General features: G+C 45.8%; 1 protein-coding gene and 1 long non-coding RNA gene across 2 annotated transcripts in view; one reads left to right on the forward strand and one right to left on the reverse strand.

Annotated features, from left to right (window-relative positions):
• The window catches only part of LOC125756912 (uncharacterized), a 318,174-nt gene that overhangs the window by 129,074 nt on the left and 172,989 nt on the right, over positions 1-16,111 (forward strand). The gene's annotated exons all lie outside the window — the stretch shown is intronic.
• LOC119379419 (rab GDP dissociation inhibitor beta) overlaps positions 1-16,111 on the reverse strand; it is a 255,048-nt gene that overhangs the window by 80,644 nt on the left and 158,293 nt on the right. The window contains exon 5 of the mRNA XM_037648728.2: positions 4,139-4,250. Within this exon, the coding sequence (XP_037504656.1) occupies positions 4,139-4,250 (112 nt within the window). The remainder of the gene's footprint in view (positions 1-4,138; positions 4,251-16,111) is intronic.

A 16,111-nucleotide genomic window follows, 5' to 3' on the forward strand; every position in this document is an offset into this window, starting at 1 on the left:
GCCCTAGAAGGAGAAAAGAACTTTTTTCATATGATTCTCCACATTCGAAAGTGGTAAAGAGGGCTATAGCTGCTATGTGTTTTCATTCTGCGCTGTCCAATTCATGCGAGCACACAATGCGTGATAGTTTTTCCTGTCAGTTATCACGGCTTACTGCAACTGGGTTTCCTTATTCGGTCCTAGTGTGCCCGAACCGTTGCTTGAGAGGCTGAAAGGGAAACGCACGAGGCCAGAGCCATAGCAACGACAGAGAAAAAGACCACATGTTGTATCATACATGCACAAAATCTCCCACAACCTGAAAAAGGTTGCAAATCGGCACCATGTGCCGGTGGTCTTCTCTGCTCCGAATAAGCTTTCAAGGCTCTGTGCCCACATTTCTTCAAAAGGTGCCAAGGCGGTGTGCGATAAGAAGCACGCAAAGCCCTTTCTGAGTTGTGCAGTGGGCACTGTTTATGAAATTCCCCTGAGCTGTGGCAAGGTCTATATAGGCCAGACAGGCGCTGTACAAATGACAGTTTAAAGGGGTCATGAACCACTTTTCCAAGTAATGATCTAATGGCCTCAGTATCGGAGTGTACTGCCTCCCGAATCGATTGCCGCAAAAATTTCTCGAATCCGTCAAGAATCAGCGGAGTTACGGGGGTTTGGCGCACGCTCCCAGCGCTTTCTCTCTTTTCTCGTGCCGACGAGCGCACTGGAAGCTAGACAGGGAGGGATGGCATGGGGGAAAGAAGTTACGCCAGCGCGCGTCATGAAACGCGATCGCTCTCCCGCTGTGATTCGCTTGCGCGAGTGCGGCGCCGGCAAGTGGCGGCATTCCGCGGCAAGAAGCGCATCTGATCCGAACGCCGCTCTCGATTTACGTCGGCTATCGGCCAATAAGCATGCTATGTCTTTGCGACGTACAGCGGACAGACGCCCCGCCCACCGACGAGAGTGAGAACCGACCTCTGTTTGAAAAGAGGGTGCCTGGGGAAACGGCAACTTCGCGCTCCGCTTGTGGCCATTACGCGGCGCGCACGACTGTAATATTTGGCAGAGCAGTTCATAGCCGTGTCAGCTTTCCGCAGGATGTGTTTTTTCAATCAGCCCAAGGGGTGCTTCATGACCCCTTTAAGGGAGCATTTTTTATCAATTAGGAATGGAACAGGGTCTCATTTACCCTTCCACTGTGCTTCGTGTGGCTGCACACCGCAGTTTGATCACACGTGACTACTTGGAAGGAGCCAGAACGTGCTGGCGCGAGAGTTACTGGAAGCCTTTCGCATAAGAAAAGTGATTCTTGCGGCAGCGTGCCGTCAGTTTTGCTGCATAATTGTGAATTCCAACTGTTGGATCTAGATGTACTTTAGATGGTTTTGCTACAAAGTGCCTGTCAGTTAACTACAAAAGAAGCCACAAAACGTCGAAAAACGGAAAACAGCAGAGCGGCAGAAAACAGAGACAGAGCGCAGAGACGTGGCACTAACAACTGGCGTTTATTTCAGAAAAACCCTGTCTGTCAGTCTTTTTGTTGTTTTTTTTTCCTCAACCTTTGCGCAGGTTTGTGTTTTTCTTCGACGTCTTTACACTAGGAAATTTTGTTTGTTGCTGGTTCCCAGATATCTTCATTGCAATCTTCGTCTTAAACCTCATCTGACCATGCCTGCACGTGCGGTGAATGCAACGCCTTGCGCATGTCCTCCAAGAGCCTTTATATTGTGAATGCTCCATGAAAATAAACTTAGTTGTGAGTTGTTCTTTCTGTCTCTTCTTGTTTCTGCTCAGTTGCAACCTCGTGGCACGTATTTCAAGTAACGATGCACCAACTAGCCCAACATAACGTACTGCTAAACATTGGTTATACTGTAATGTAATACATCAAGAGAAAGCTAAGTAAATGTACTTTTGTGTCAGTGTGTCAGTTTAAAAACTGAACTTGGAAAGTAAAATGCAGAAAAAATCGTTAAATGTAACATTTCGTGGAAATTTTAAAGAACATTTGCTTACTACATAAAAGAGTATGCTTACTACATAAAAGAACACTATTCTGAAAGATACATATTGTTTAGATAGGAGACATCTACCTAAGAGAAAAGTTTCACTGACCTAGCTCAACAACTGCACGAGTTACACTTATTTACTTGTTGCCTGATAGAAAGTGCCTTGTTCAGTCACGTTGCACAGTATATACGAGTAAAAAGGGAAAGAAATGGGCTATTCAACCATGTATATGTAGACAAATTGCGCTCTATTTTTGCTCGAGAAAAAAATCTTGACTACGAAAGTACAGTGTCGCAGATGGCGTCGGAACATCATTAGGTATAACTGCACTACACAAAAAAATATATGGACTAGTGTAATCACTGCTGCTAGAAGCAGCCAAATCATCACTTCCAGATGCAAGAGAATCACCAGAAAGATGCAACAGAATCGCCAGAATCGCCAGCGTTCACGCGAGGGAACGGCAACAAAAGTGTCTGCCATCTTCATAAACAGACGAAGTGAGCCGCGCAATTGGAACCGCCGCCGCACGGGGAAAATACGAACTATGCAAAAAATGAAAGATTGGTGCCTAGAAAATACGACAGATGGCGCAGCAAGTCCATAGGAGCGCTCATATTTTAAAAATTGCTTGTGGCACGTATAGGTCACTGGCGACCTATGTTATACAGACACGGTAACGAAACAGTTAATGGAACTTTGTAAATAGTCATTCAATGCACTTCCTAATAGGCATGCCAAATTTCATTGTTCTACTACAAAAATAAACAATTTCAGCTTCGATCCCTACTTAATGTAATCCCACTTCGATCCCACTTAATGTAATGAAACAAGCAAAATGAAATAAGACTTGGCGTGTATGCAGAACACATCACACATCACTGTCGAACACTCGGTTGCAGAATACAGTAAAACTTCGTTAATTCAAAGTCACTGGGACTGTGAAAAACTTTCGAATTAAACGGGTTTTCGAATTAACGAAACATACAAAAAGCGGGATGCAAGGAACTTTGAATTACTGAAAGTAATCAGAGGTGGTCGTTTGGCCTTCTAGTTTGTGGCTCCAAGGGTTGTTTTCCAGCAATACCTGGTCCCATTTTTGCCGCGAACTCGGGAAAACGGCAGGCCTCGCTGCTATCAGCGAAAAAAAAAAAAAAAAAAAGTAGTCTCGTGGTCAGCTGAAACGTGTGCCTGTGGAAAAGAAGGCGTGCTTCACTGCATCACAGTGGTGACACGCAAGCAGCATGTCACCTGTTCCTCGCAGCATCTGTGCGTCATGATGCGACCATTCGCCCATTCTTTCTGGTAAAATAAAGAATATGATAATGGCCAGTGTGACGGAATCCACAATGTGTTCTGGCTGGAAAACATGATCACTAAGTTTTCGAACTGAGTTTTCGAAGTAGGCGTTACAGGCAAGTACTCCGCCAGCAGTGCAAGTGTGCAAATTGCCGAAGCAACCGCCAATCGGAGGTTCGCATACATCATGAATTCCTTCAGACCGTCCTTTATTATCTTTCCTTTTCCCAAAAGGAATGGGTAAATCATGACGCGCCGACATTGCGAGAAGCATGCGACATGCTGCCCGCGTGTCACCGCTGTGCTGTAGTGAAGCACGTCTTCTTTTCCGCAGGCGCACGTTTTAGCCGACCACGAGACAGTGTTTTCTTTTTTTCTCTATTTTTTGCGCTAGCAGCAGCGAGGCTGGGTTGCTTCAACTGTCACTCATTAATATCGCTACACTGCATTGCCCTGTGACTCCTAAGGGCCGTCGCTTCCGCAGATTTACGGCGAAATCGGGATTGGGAATTGGCACATGGCACACAAAGTTTTCGAATTAACCGGGCTGGCGATGACCGACGCTTCAAATTATCCACTCAGATTTACATTGTGAAATACGGGACCGCAGAAACCCTTCGAATTAAGCGGGATTTCGAAATAACCGAGTTCAAATTAACGAGGTTTTTCTGTACAGAAAGGCATTTTGCTGCAGTGCATTATAAGATTTAGACGGCCAGCTCTGTTGCCAACCTTGACTTATCTGGGCACTTGTAAAGTGTTTTCTTTACTGTGTGCACACCAGCATCAAATGGATATGATCATGCAAAACCCTCTGCGCTGGACATTAACAATGATAGCAAGCGAGCCTCACCAGAGTTTCGATTGACCTGCTTTTGGGGGATGATGATCTGGCAGGAAAGTGAGTCCTTAGTGTTCGGAATGGCATGATTCAGCAGGCAGATGCACCTCACCACCTGGCCCACCTACGCAATGGAAGATGGAAGAAATCTGCTCAAAGAACTGTCAGAAACAGCATGATGCCCGTGCCACCAGTCTTTTGTTCATTCGACCCTGATGCCGAAGTTCAGTGACCCTATTTACTTGCATAATCCTCACACCCATGAATTCTGTCACCAAGATCCCTTTCTTTTTCTCTCCCAAAGTTATCGTCACAGCAATGGTGGTTATTGCCGTTACACCACATGCTGCTCATTGTTTTGCTATGCTGCCACTGCACAAAATCATTTTTGATCAATTTTGATGAAACTTCCCGAGTTTGTGCAGTTTGTGCACTGATTTCAAGTATGCAATTACTTTTCTAGTATATAATGTGCAGTTTTTTTGGTTTTTTTGTGCAGTTTTTAAAATACAAAATATTTCATGTGCCTTTTCGGGAGCAAGATTTTTTTTTTTAAGGGAGAGTTACAAAGTAAGTCAGCATATCACAATAATGTGGAATCAGAACTGCGTGCAGAGCAACAAAAATACATGCTCTAAACCCATTAAAACAACTGTTATGATACGTTGCATGTCAGTAAGTGAAATCCCAGCTTGATGGTGACTCACTCGTGTATGTTCAACACCATAAATTTTGTTCAAATGGGTTTAGAAAGCCCCCTTTTTGCTGCACTGCACACAGCTCTGATTCTAGGTCGATTCCACGAAAGATAAAAAAACGATGTATACTTGATGTTTCCGATTTTCCTGATAATTTTTTGTTGTGCACATATGACTGCACAGCACGAAATTGCAGTTCGTTTTCAAATAAAAAAATTTTTCAACACAGGAAAATTCTGCAAGCGTCGCCGGTTGACGACGATCATTTTACGAAGAGTGCGTTTTCGTAAATTCGGAACCATGCTGGGAGCTACTGAAGCTATGTATTACAAATATCTTTCCTTTTAGCGGAAGTAGAAGTAAAGAGGAAATACCTCTTATCATTTCATGGAATTCTGAGCAAATTATGTATTTTTAAAAATTCACGAAATACAATGCATTTTTGAAAATCAGTCATATTTGGGACACTATGGCTACTTCTGTGAACACCTTAGCTTGTCCATATTTGCAGTATGAATAGGCCTTTATGTGAATAATGAACCTCTGCATTTGTATTTCTCTAATAATTTTCAAAGTAATAAATTTTCATGCTCGAAACACCAATAAAAGTGCTCCTCGATTCAAAAATCTATAATAAAAAAACCCCAATCTCAATTTTGTTCAAAGTCCCCCAAAATGTTCTCAAAGGACTGCAGAATGATATTACGAAAAAACATGTTGCATCATTTTTATTAGAACAAAAGCAGAAAATTTCAAACATTGTGTTTCCAGAGCGTGGTGGCTACTGCGTAAAGGACATGTCTAGTAACAAGAAAATACAGTAACACGTCTTTTTTCTTCTCTGAGCTTCGCTAAACAACAGTAATGATCTATTGTCGGAGAGTGGGAACTGTTTTATAAAGAAAAAGATCCTTCCAATTAGATGCATTTGCGTGGTTTGTGACTTCACGCCAGTGTTAGACATCCCCCAGTCAACAGTAGGTACTTTCAGTTGTAGCCTCCTTTTCTTTCATCTATTTCAGTTGAGTATAATTCATCCATGCGTCTCTTATGATGATGTGCTGTGCGAGAATTGAGAGATTGGTATAAAAGGCAAGGTCTCTTCATCAATGGAAATGAATTTCTGGAGAGCGCTCGCCAAGAGGTTTGGTTTTTGTTGGCCCAAATGTCTACGCTGTCAAACCTTATGTGATCAATGCAGAGTTTAAGAAGAATCGAACACATGAAGATTGGTGGCAGCCGTTCTGACCACGGACAAAACACGTCTTGTTTGCATTGCATTTGCTTTGCTTTGCATGTCCTTGTATCTCTTGAATTGAGCGCGCATCCTACTTCATGACCATCCGCAAAAGAGACTCGATCCGATATCTTCTACACAACGAAAATTCCGCTGCAGCGGAATTTTCTTTTTGTGCACCATGAGGTAGTCCGTACAAAAAATTCGGTCATGACTATAACGCCTACCCATAGCCACCTTCAGAGCGTAGGACAGTGATTGCACCAAAGTGAAGCACAATTTGGATGCTTAACTTCTATCTCAGGTGGTGTTTGGCTGACTGGCACAGCCGTGCTCGTTGCTGTCGCCTGCTCAGGCGGGCGTCTATCGCGCCGCCCTTTGCACCTGTCCGCCTAACACATGCGAGTGGCCCGCGCTACACGAAAGCGTGTAGCGCGGGCCACTCGATCCGCCACACGATCCGCACGGCGAGGATCCAGAGACCGGGCAGGAGAGCGACGAGCGATGAAAAATGTATCGTGTAACCAACGCAATCGACACTCCAGCATTTTCTCGTGCAGAGCGACAAAGCCTGGCAAACCATGTGTGGCTGCTGTGCTTAGGTTGCACTGCGGTACTCGCCGTTCACCACTGTCGCCATTTGAGATTTCTCACATCCTTACAATGCGTGATCGACTCAGCTGCACAAATTTCACATTTAGCTTCGTTGCTTTTATATAAGCGCATTTACTCAAAAAAAAAATTATCCAGAGAAATGAAAATGTACGTGCTGCTCGTCGACGAGGAAATAAGTGGTGTCGCAAATGCATTTAATTGGAACGATCTTTTTCTTTACAAAACAGTTCCCACTTTCCGAGGAACGCAAGGTGGCGTCGATGCGCGTGGACGTGTTTCTTCGGCTCCGTGAGTTTTTGGGTGTAACTCCCATCTTTCTTGTGATATCCTTGTAATATTTTTGCACGAGATGTGTGAAGCTTTCTGCTACGTTTTGAGACATCTTTTGAAAAGATCTGTGCAACAGAACGCGTTTTATTGACTTCTGTGGCTCCGCGCCTACGAGAGCTTGGTGGCTCTCCGACGCCGTAGGCGTTGCACGGCTCGTGTGTCATGAGCCAAGTTGAGGTGGTAGAAGGGGAGGACCTTTCCCCAGAGGAGATGCTCAAATGGCGACAAACGCACATCTACGACGCCGCATATCAAGACTCACTTCGTAAGGATGCCATCGCTGCCACTGCCAAAGCTGCTGTACAATTGATCTCCAAGAAAAACAAAGTGAGACCTCCCAAGTTACCCGAAGGTTCCTACAAGGCTATTTTTCGCATTCGCGGAGGTTTCAACGCCTCCCGCTTCAGTCACTTCCAACTTTCTAAGCTACTCTTTACGGCGGCCAGTCTTGCAGCCACCATGGAGCTGTGTCAGGACGTCGTTACGATCAACCCCACCACCAACACAGTTACCCTCAGTACGGAGAGCTATGACTGCCTGACGAAATATCTCGCCATACAGTCCCTCATGGTCAACGGCCAAGAGCACGAAGTCACCTCCTACAGCGTTCCAAACTCCGAGACGTGCGAAGGCATCATCTACATCGACAGGGTATGCCTGGGAGAAGTTATCTACGAAAAAGATATTCTTCCTATGCTTCGTGAGTGCAACCCAGAAATGCATTTTCTGGAAGCCAGACGGATGGGGAAAACTTCTGACGCAGTCGTCGTGACTTTTGGGAACGAAGGTTCCTTTCTGGGTCAAATATGAAATGGCAATGCTCCGGTGCAAGCCTTTCCGACAAAGGATGGAAGCCTGCACTTGCTGTTGGACTGTTGGACATCGGCCAGATGTGTGCCCTACGCATAGACATGCCGTAAATGCGGAACTCTGGATCCTCCTCCTGACCATGTGTGCATTCCGAAGTGCGTGCTGTGCAGTGGAAGCCATGAGACTGGATCCGTTCAGTGTGCACTACGGTATAAGCCCAAAACACCACCCCCAAAAGTCGACAAGACTCCTCCTTCACCCAAGACCAAACCACCTCTTCCAACCAAGAAGCAGGGACCTCCTCCTAAGAAGAAGCAAGAGGACGACTGGCCCTCCTTGCCAGCTGCTCCCCCCAGCAACAAATCAAGCCCTCCTTAGGTAGGCTGGCTCTCGGTAGCTTCCCACAGCTCACTTAACGCTAAACTTCCCGATGCCCCCATCTATGCTCTCCTACAACAGATTAAGGAAGAAAATCGTGCTCTGCGTAAACAGATTCACGACCTTCAAACCGCTTCGCTCTGCACAAACGCTCCTCTCTCCACAACCGTTCCGGCTCCTCAATTCGCTACTGATAAACAACCCAATATAACAACTCCCTCGATCCGCGAGAATGACGATCAGTCCACGACCATGGTCACTTCTCCTCCTCCCACTATTGGCAACTCCACAAAGCGCAAATGTAGCGATGATGGTAGAGATGCTTGGGAAGAACACGATAAGCTGAGTCGTAAAATGGCGGCACACATTCGCAACTCTAACAATCGCTTTGAGGCCGTTGAAAAACGCATGGATTCCGTAGAAGCTAAGCTCGAGTCCCTTACCACTATCGTTCATGACCTCAGCACCCATATAAGCGCCAAATTTAGCCAGTTTGACGAGAGATTTAACCACATTGATGATCGATTCAGTCAAATTATCAAAAGACTTGACCGATTGCATGGCCGCGTCCCCTAAGCGCTCCGAAATTGTTGTGTGGCAGTGGAACTGCAGGGGCTTTTCGAAAAAGAAAGCTAGTCTGCAACAATACATAGCAAATCTCACACAACCACCTGCAGTCATTGCTCTACAAGAAACGCATGGTCGTATTAAATTCCCTGGTTACAATACATTCCAATGCACAAAATGCAAACGTCCCAATACCGCCATTCTAGCCCAAAAACACTTAACTGTTACTTGTACTTATTTTGATGGTATCGACATTGATCATGACTTCGTAGAAATACTTCCTAAAAAGACCAGGTCGGCTCCCATTTACCTCCTTAATATTTACAGCAGTCCGAACTCGAAACAACACAGGTTTACCGTCCTTTTTGCTCGTGCTAAACAGGAAGCCCGGAAAAATCCACTCCTCATTGTTGGCAACTTCAATTCTCCAAATCAGCTATGGGGTCACACAACATCCACACCTAAAGGACGAGCTTTATGGACCCATATACAAGATCACCAACTCACCCTATGACTGACATACCTACCCGCTTAGGAAATACCGTCTCCAAAGACACATCACCAGATCTCACCCTCACCTCTCGGGTTAACTTAGCTAAACGGGAAAACCTTCAAATCAATTTCGGTAGTGATTACTACGTCATTCAGACCTCTTTTACGTTCTTTCACAAGCCCTTTAACACCCAACCCCCCAAACTTACAGATTGGGACAAATTTCGGCAAACACGCGCGAATAATGCTCCCGGTTCCATAGATGATTTACAAAAGTGGATCAGCCAACTCCAAGCAGACGTTGACAAACACACAAGAACTATGACATTTGATACCCCGTTCCGAACAGTTGATGCCAAACTATTCCACATGTGGGAAGCGAAGGAATCGCTACTAAAACGCTGAAAAAGACACCGTCACGACCGCAGGCTTTGCATCCGTGTAGCTAGACTCGATCACGATATACATGCATATGCGACCCAACTAGTCAATCAACAATGGGGTCAAATGTGTGAGAGCATGCACGATAATCTGAGCAGTAAGAAGACTTGGCAACTGCTGAGACATTTGCTCGACCCACCGACATCGCGCACTCATCACAGTCATTACATCACTCGGTTATTGCACCAACACAATGATAACATCCCCCATCTTTTTCAAGAGCTTGCACAATTGCACCTCCCCCTCACTACAACTCACGAGCAATTAGACTATAAAGGCAAGGTCAATGAACTTCTCGACGCCCCAATAACTGAGACAGAAGTTCGACATGCCCTATTTTCCCTTAAAACTACATCTGCCCAGGGTATCAATAATGTAACTAATAAATTACTTAGAAATCTGGATGACAAATCGATCTGCGCCCTTAGAGATTACTATAATCACTGCTTCAATAAGAGCTCCCTTCCGAACTCATGGAAAGCCGCCAGGGTAATCTTTATTCGTAAACCTAATAAGCCCTCAGACATAGCTAACCTTAGACCAATTTCCCTAACGTCATGTTTGGGCAAAACTCTCGAACATGTCATTCTTAATCGCTTAAATAAGTACACAGAAGACAGTCTGTTATTCCCACCAGAGATGATTGGCTTTCGCCAATCGCTCTCTTGCCAAGATGCCATGCTGAGGCTCAAACATGACATCCTTACTCCCAGTGGTAGTATAGACACCCAAGCCATCCTGGGGCTCGACCTTCGCGGTGCGTTCAACAATATAGATCATGGCTATATCTTACGCGAATTAGACAAGATTAACTGTGGCAAGAAATTGTGTGACTACATCCGTGAATTCCTTACCAACCGCACAGCTATCATTAGTCTCAATGACCAAAATTCGCCCCCAATCACCCTAGGTAGCTTTGGCACACCTCAGGGATCTGTGCTCTCACCGTTCCTCTTTAACATAGCCATGAGGTCTATTTCTGAGTCGCTGGCCCACATACCTGATCTTCAATATTCTTTATATGCAGATGACATTACCATATGGATGAAGGGTGGATCCGATGGCTATATTCAAGATACCTTACAAGAGGCCGCAGATGTGGTGGCTACGACAGCTGGGCTTATAAACCTCGAGTGCTCGCCAGCTAAATCTGAGCTGTTACTTATCTCAACTAATAAGCGCGACAGACCCAGCATTCAGATAAACCTGAATGGGAAGCAAGTTCCCATTGTAGACAAAATACGTGTACTAGGCATGCACAATCAATCTAACAAACTGAACACTTACACACTTCAAACGGTTGCTGCGAGCGTAGACCACACAACACGGCTTATAGGAAGGGTCTCGAATAAGCACGGTGGTCTTCGCGAAGCAGATTTAATAAGACTTGTACAAGCATTTGCCATCAGTAAAATGACATTCTCCCTCCCTTATCTTCACCTCACAAGGCCCGACGAAGATAAGGTTAATTCACTGATACGCAAGCTATACAAGTTTGCCCTTGGAGTGCCAAGTACAGCCTCTACTGAGAAACTTTTGGCTACAGGCACCTTGAATACCTTTAGTGAGCTCGCAGAAGCCCACCTGACAGCTCAGTACCAACGCTTATCGAACACCCACACTGGTAGACATATTTTGAACTCCCTAAATATTATCCCAGCACCGATGACCAAAGAGAAATTTAATATTCCCCATCAGATTCATGAGAATTTTGATATCCCTCTTCTCCCTAAAAATATGCATCCTGTTCATCACGAGCATAGAAGGCAACAACGAGCTAAATCTCTACAGAAAAAGTTCTTTAACTCCAAAGATGTGGTCTATGTCGACGCCGCAGAGTATCCGTGTGGACAGAAATTCGCCTTATCGGTTGTTAATTCCACTGGCAGTGTTGTAACGGCAGCATCCATTCGAGCCTAGTCTTCGGAGGAGGCGGAGGAGGCCGCGGTGGCACTCGCCTCAACAATTGCTAATTCGTCTCTCATTGTAAGTGACTCAAAAACTGCCATATACAACTTCGGAGCGGGTGGGGTTTGTAGGACAGCCCTAGCCATTCTCTCTCGTAATCCGCCATCCCAACTTGTTACATTAATCTGGACACCAGCTCACGCAGGCCTAATTGGTAATGAGGCGGCTCATGCAAGCGCTCGAGCTTTCACGATCCGAGCGCAGGCTAGGCTAGGGGACGCTTCAGAAACCAATACTCTTCCTCCTGCATTTACCTCTAAAGACAGATTGGTTACGTACCACAACATTTGCGGGCATTACCGCCTAGGTCGCCAAACCCTCCCGCCTTTACTACGTCGGTCCTCACGCAGCCGCGAGGTTCTATGGCGTAGACTACAAACCCGCACTTTTCTTTCCCCTGCCTTAAGCCACAAAATTTACCCCGGGATGTACCCTAATTCGCACTGCAAGTTTTGTTCTGTCAGGCGAGCGGACCTTAACCACATTATGTGGCAATGCAAACGTCACTCCTCTCCCCAGAGCCTTCGTAAACAATTAAGTAGTCGGGAGTTGTGGGAGGCTGCCATGCGCAGCTACAACCCCGCACTTCAGGAGGCTATCCTGAGGTGGGCTGAGGTGGTAGAGGAGGCCTACCGCAAGTAGGATCCCTCGCCTTCATCTCGCAGCCCCTTTCCCTTAAGATGGGATAAATATTTATTTCTCTCTCTCCCACTTTCCGACAATAGGTCATTGCTGTTGTTTAGCGAAGCTCAGAGAAGAAAAAAGACGTGTTACTGTATTTTCTTGTTACTAGAGATGTCCTTTACGCAGTAGCTACCACGCTCTGGAAACACAATGTTTGACATTTTCTGCTTTTGTTCTAATAGAAATGATGCAACATGTTTTTTCATAATATCATTATGCAGTCGTTTGAGAACTTGGGGGACTTTTAACAAAATTGAGATTGGGGTTTTTTTATTATAGATTTTTGAATCGAGGAGCACTTTTGTCTTTTCGGTGTTTCGAGCATGAAAATTTATTACTTTGAAAATTATTAGAGAAATACAAATGCAGAGGTTCATTATTCACGTAAAGGCCTATTCATACTGCAAATATGAACAAGCTAAGATGTTCACAGAAGTAGCCATAGCGTCTCAAATTTGACTGATTTTCAAAAACGCAGCGTTTTTCGTGAATTTTTAAAAATACATACTTTGCTCAGAATTCCATGAAATGACAAGAGCTATTTCCTTTTTACTTCTACTTCCGCTAAAAGGAAAGATATTTGTAATATATAGCTTCAGTAGCTCCCAGCACGGTTCCGAATTTACGAAAACGCACTCTTCGTAAAAGGATCGTCGTCAACCGGCGACGCTTGCAGAATTTTCCTGTGTTGAAAAATTTTTTTATTTGAAAACGAACTGCAATTTCGTGCTGTGCAGTCATATGTGCACAACATACAAAATTATCAGGAAAATCGGAAACATCAAGTATACACCGTTCTTTGATCTTTCGTGGAATCGACCTCTAGATTATTGTGATATGCAGATTTATTTTGCAACTCTATAAGTTTAGAAAAAATCTTGCTCCCTGAAAGGCCTATAAAATATTTAGTATTTTGAAAACGACACATTATACTAGAAAAATTGCATATTTGAAATCGGCACCCATACAAATAAACCCACCAAGTTTCATCAAAATCGATCGAAAAATAAAGAATTTTAAGAGCACGGCTAGACATGTTCTTTTGTAGGTTTAAAGACAACGTATTGCAAGGTATTTGTTTCAGACAGTGGAACCAAAGAATGTCTAACTTGTGTGTTACTGACACTAAAGAATATGCCAAGCTTTTTCTTTGGCTTTCTTAAATCCCTTTTTCGTTCCCTTTCGTTCCATTGTGTCTGACAGGAATACCTGGCAACGCGTTCTGTCTTCATACCTACGAACGAATATGTCTAGCCTGAATTTAGAAGACTTTGAGGATGTTTGAGGTACGAACCACGTGTTAGGTCTTTTTATCTTTCCATTTTTTAACGAACTTCAGTAGTGAGACGGCGCCTGTTCCGTCTATTTCTATCATCCAAAACATTCTCACGCGCACACATTTACAAGAATGAATCCCTACCAACTTGCTCAAGCTTGTATTCTAATGAAAAGGAATCTTCATGCCTGAAAATTGACCAACCGCTGCAGAAATAGGCATAGTGCATTCGATGCAATTTGTTTTTTACCTGCTTCCTACAAATCGTCAAACACCTGAACTGATACTATAGCACGAACAAGGGCAAGCAGTAATTTTGTAACCTACAAAATGGTCAGTTGTTGGGCTAGTTGGTTCGACATCTTGCATAGGGGAGAGTGGATTTGGTTAGAAAGAACGAAAGACAACACAACAGCAAGGACGCTCACTTGCAATTGAGTTTATTCTAAAAAACTTCTCACCAATAAAGCTTATGCGCAGGCGCATTCACAACAGCCACTGTCACAAAAAAAAAAAAAAATCACAGCATATCCACGGGTGAATGATGAAAAATCTTCAGTGGTTTCGCCCACCAGTAATAAAGTGATAGCCCAGTACACCATCAAAGACGTGACAAACACTATATTATATATATATATATATATATATATATATATATATATATATTGTCGCGAAGCGCCAGTTTTATGCATGCCGATAGCCGCCTGCATGTGGCCTTATCATCTCGGATCGTGATGCGAGACGAGTCGCGATTATCTGGGATGACCGTGGCCTCGCGCGTTGGCGATGAGATAGGCCCATACTGCTGGCGAATGTATTAGCTGATTTTGGGGGCGTATCCCGAGCGTTCGATACAGCCTTAAAATAGAGCCCGGGTGATTACAGCGTGTATTCTGTTCCCCGACGGCTGCCGAGGACTTCGTTCGCCGCCGCTGAAGCCAAGGTGTGCATTTTGCTCTTATGGGCGCAAGTCCGCCTAATAAACGGATTCTCTTCCACATCACGAGCTTCCCAGTCTCCTGTCTTCGGACTGCCGTCACGGCTACGTGACATCTGGTGGAGGTGCTGGGTATGCACAAGACCGATCCTGCAACAGCCACCGCAGAGAACAAGGACACCGAAGACACGGATACTCGAAGCAGCCGCCGTCTCCAAAACTTGCCGCCTGAGCTGGGACTGCTACCGGACCCCACGCGACCCCGAAAAGATTCTTCGACACCCACCATGAGCAACCCGACGACACCGACTCCTGTCATTCTGCAACAGCCCCACGTGCCTCCAACCTTCCATGGTTACCCTACTGAAGACCCGGAAGAATGGCTCGACCAATTCGAGCGGGTGGCTACCATCAACAGGTGGGATGAAGAAATGAAGTTGCGATATGTTTTCTTTTCCCTGGACGGCCCCGCTAAAACGTGGTACGAAAACCACGAGACCACACTGACCACCTGGGAATTGTTAAGGCGTGATGTGCTGAGGACGTTCACCAGCATTATGCGAAAAGAAAGGGCCCAACTACTGCTAGAATCAAGGACCCAACAACCTAACGAGACTGTGAACATGTACGTCGAAGAAATGAAACGCCTTTTTCGGCGAGCAGACGAAAACATGCCAGAAGACAAAATGGTCGGTTACCTAATGCGAGGAGTGAAAGAGTCGCTTTTCGCCGGCCTGATAAGAAATCCCCCCAAAACAATCGATGAATTCGCTCAAGAAGCGCGCACCATCGAGAGGACCCTGGATGCCCGGACTCGGCAATACAACCGCCCGCTTCAGCTCAATGCGCTCTGCTCGGAACCAATGACCACCACTAACGACTTGCGGGAAGTTATTCGTGAAGTGGTTCGAGAGGAACTACGCCGACTGCTACCGTCTGCCTCACAGCCCCCCCAAGCAGCATCTCTCTTGGACGTAGTGCGCGAAGAAGTCCAGCAGGCGCTTGGTTCTGCGTCAGCGATGACTGGAACAGAGGCCGAAGCCATGACATACGCCGCTGCAGTGCACAGCAGCCCGCTTCGACGAGACGCGCCCAGCCCCCCGCGACGGGAACCAGCAGCCCCAAACCGCCGCCCTCTATACCCCGCCCACCCCACATACGAGCGACGCCCGAGCCTAAGAAAATGCGACGCCTGGAGGACTCCCGACGACCGTCCACTCTGCTTCCACTGCGGTGAGGCCGGACACATCCTTCGACACTGCCCCTACAGGCGAATGGGACTGCATGGCTTCTCCTCTGGGGCACCGCGACCACGCCCTGGGCAGCGACCTCCGGCAATCGAAGATTACTTGCGCCGTACGGAGTACTTGTCCAGCCGTTCACCATCCCCTTCATCCCCACGCTTCGAGTCCCCTGGCCGCAGCCCCACCACGGCTACGCGAGGGAGGTCCCCAAGCCCCCGTAGGGGAAACTGAAACTAGCAACCTTTGGAGGCGAGGTTGCTTCAGGACGAAAAGCCAAAGACCTTCCACCGGCGACCATGCACGACGAC

Source organism: Rhipicephalus sanguineus, chromosome 1 (genome assembly GCF_013339695.2).
Source record: "Rhipicephalus sanguineus isolate Rsan-2018 chromosome 1, BIME_Rsan_1.4, whole genome shotgun sequence".
Lineage (NCBI taxonomy): Eukaryota > Metazoa > Arthropoda > Arachnida > Ixodida > Ixodidae > Rhipicephalus > Rhipicephalus sanguineus.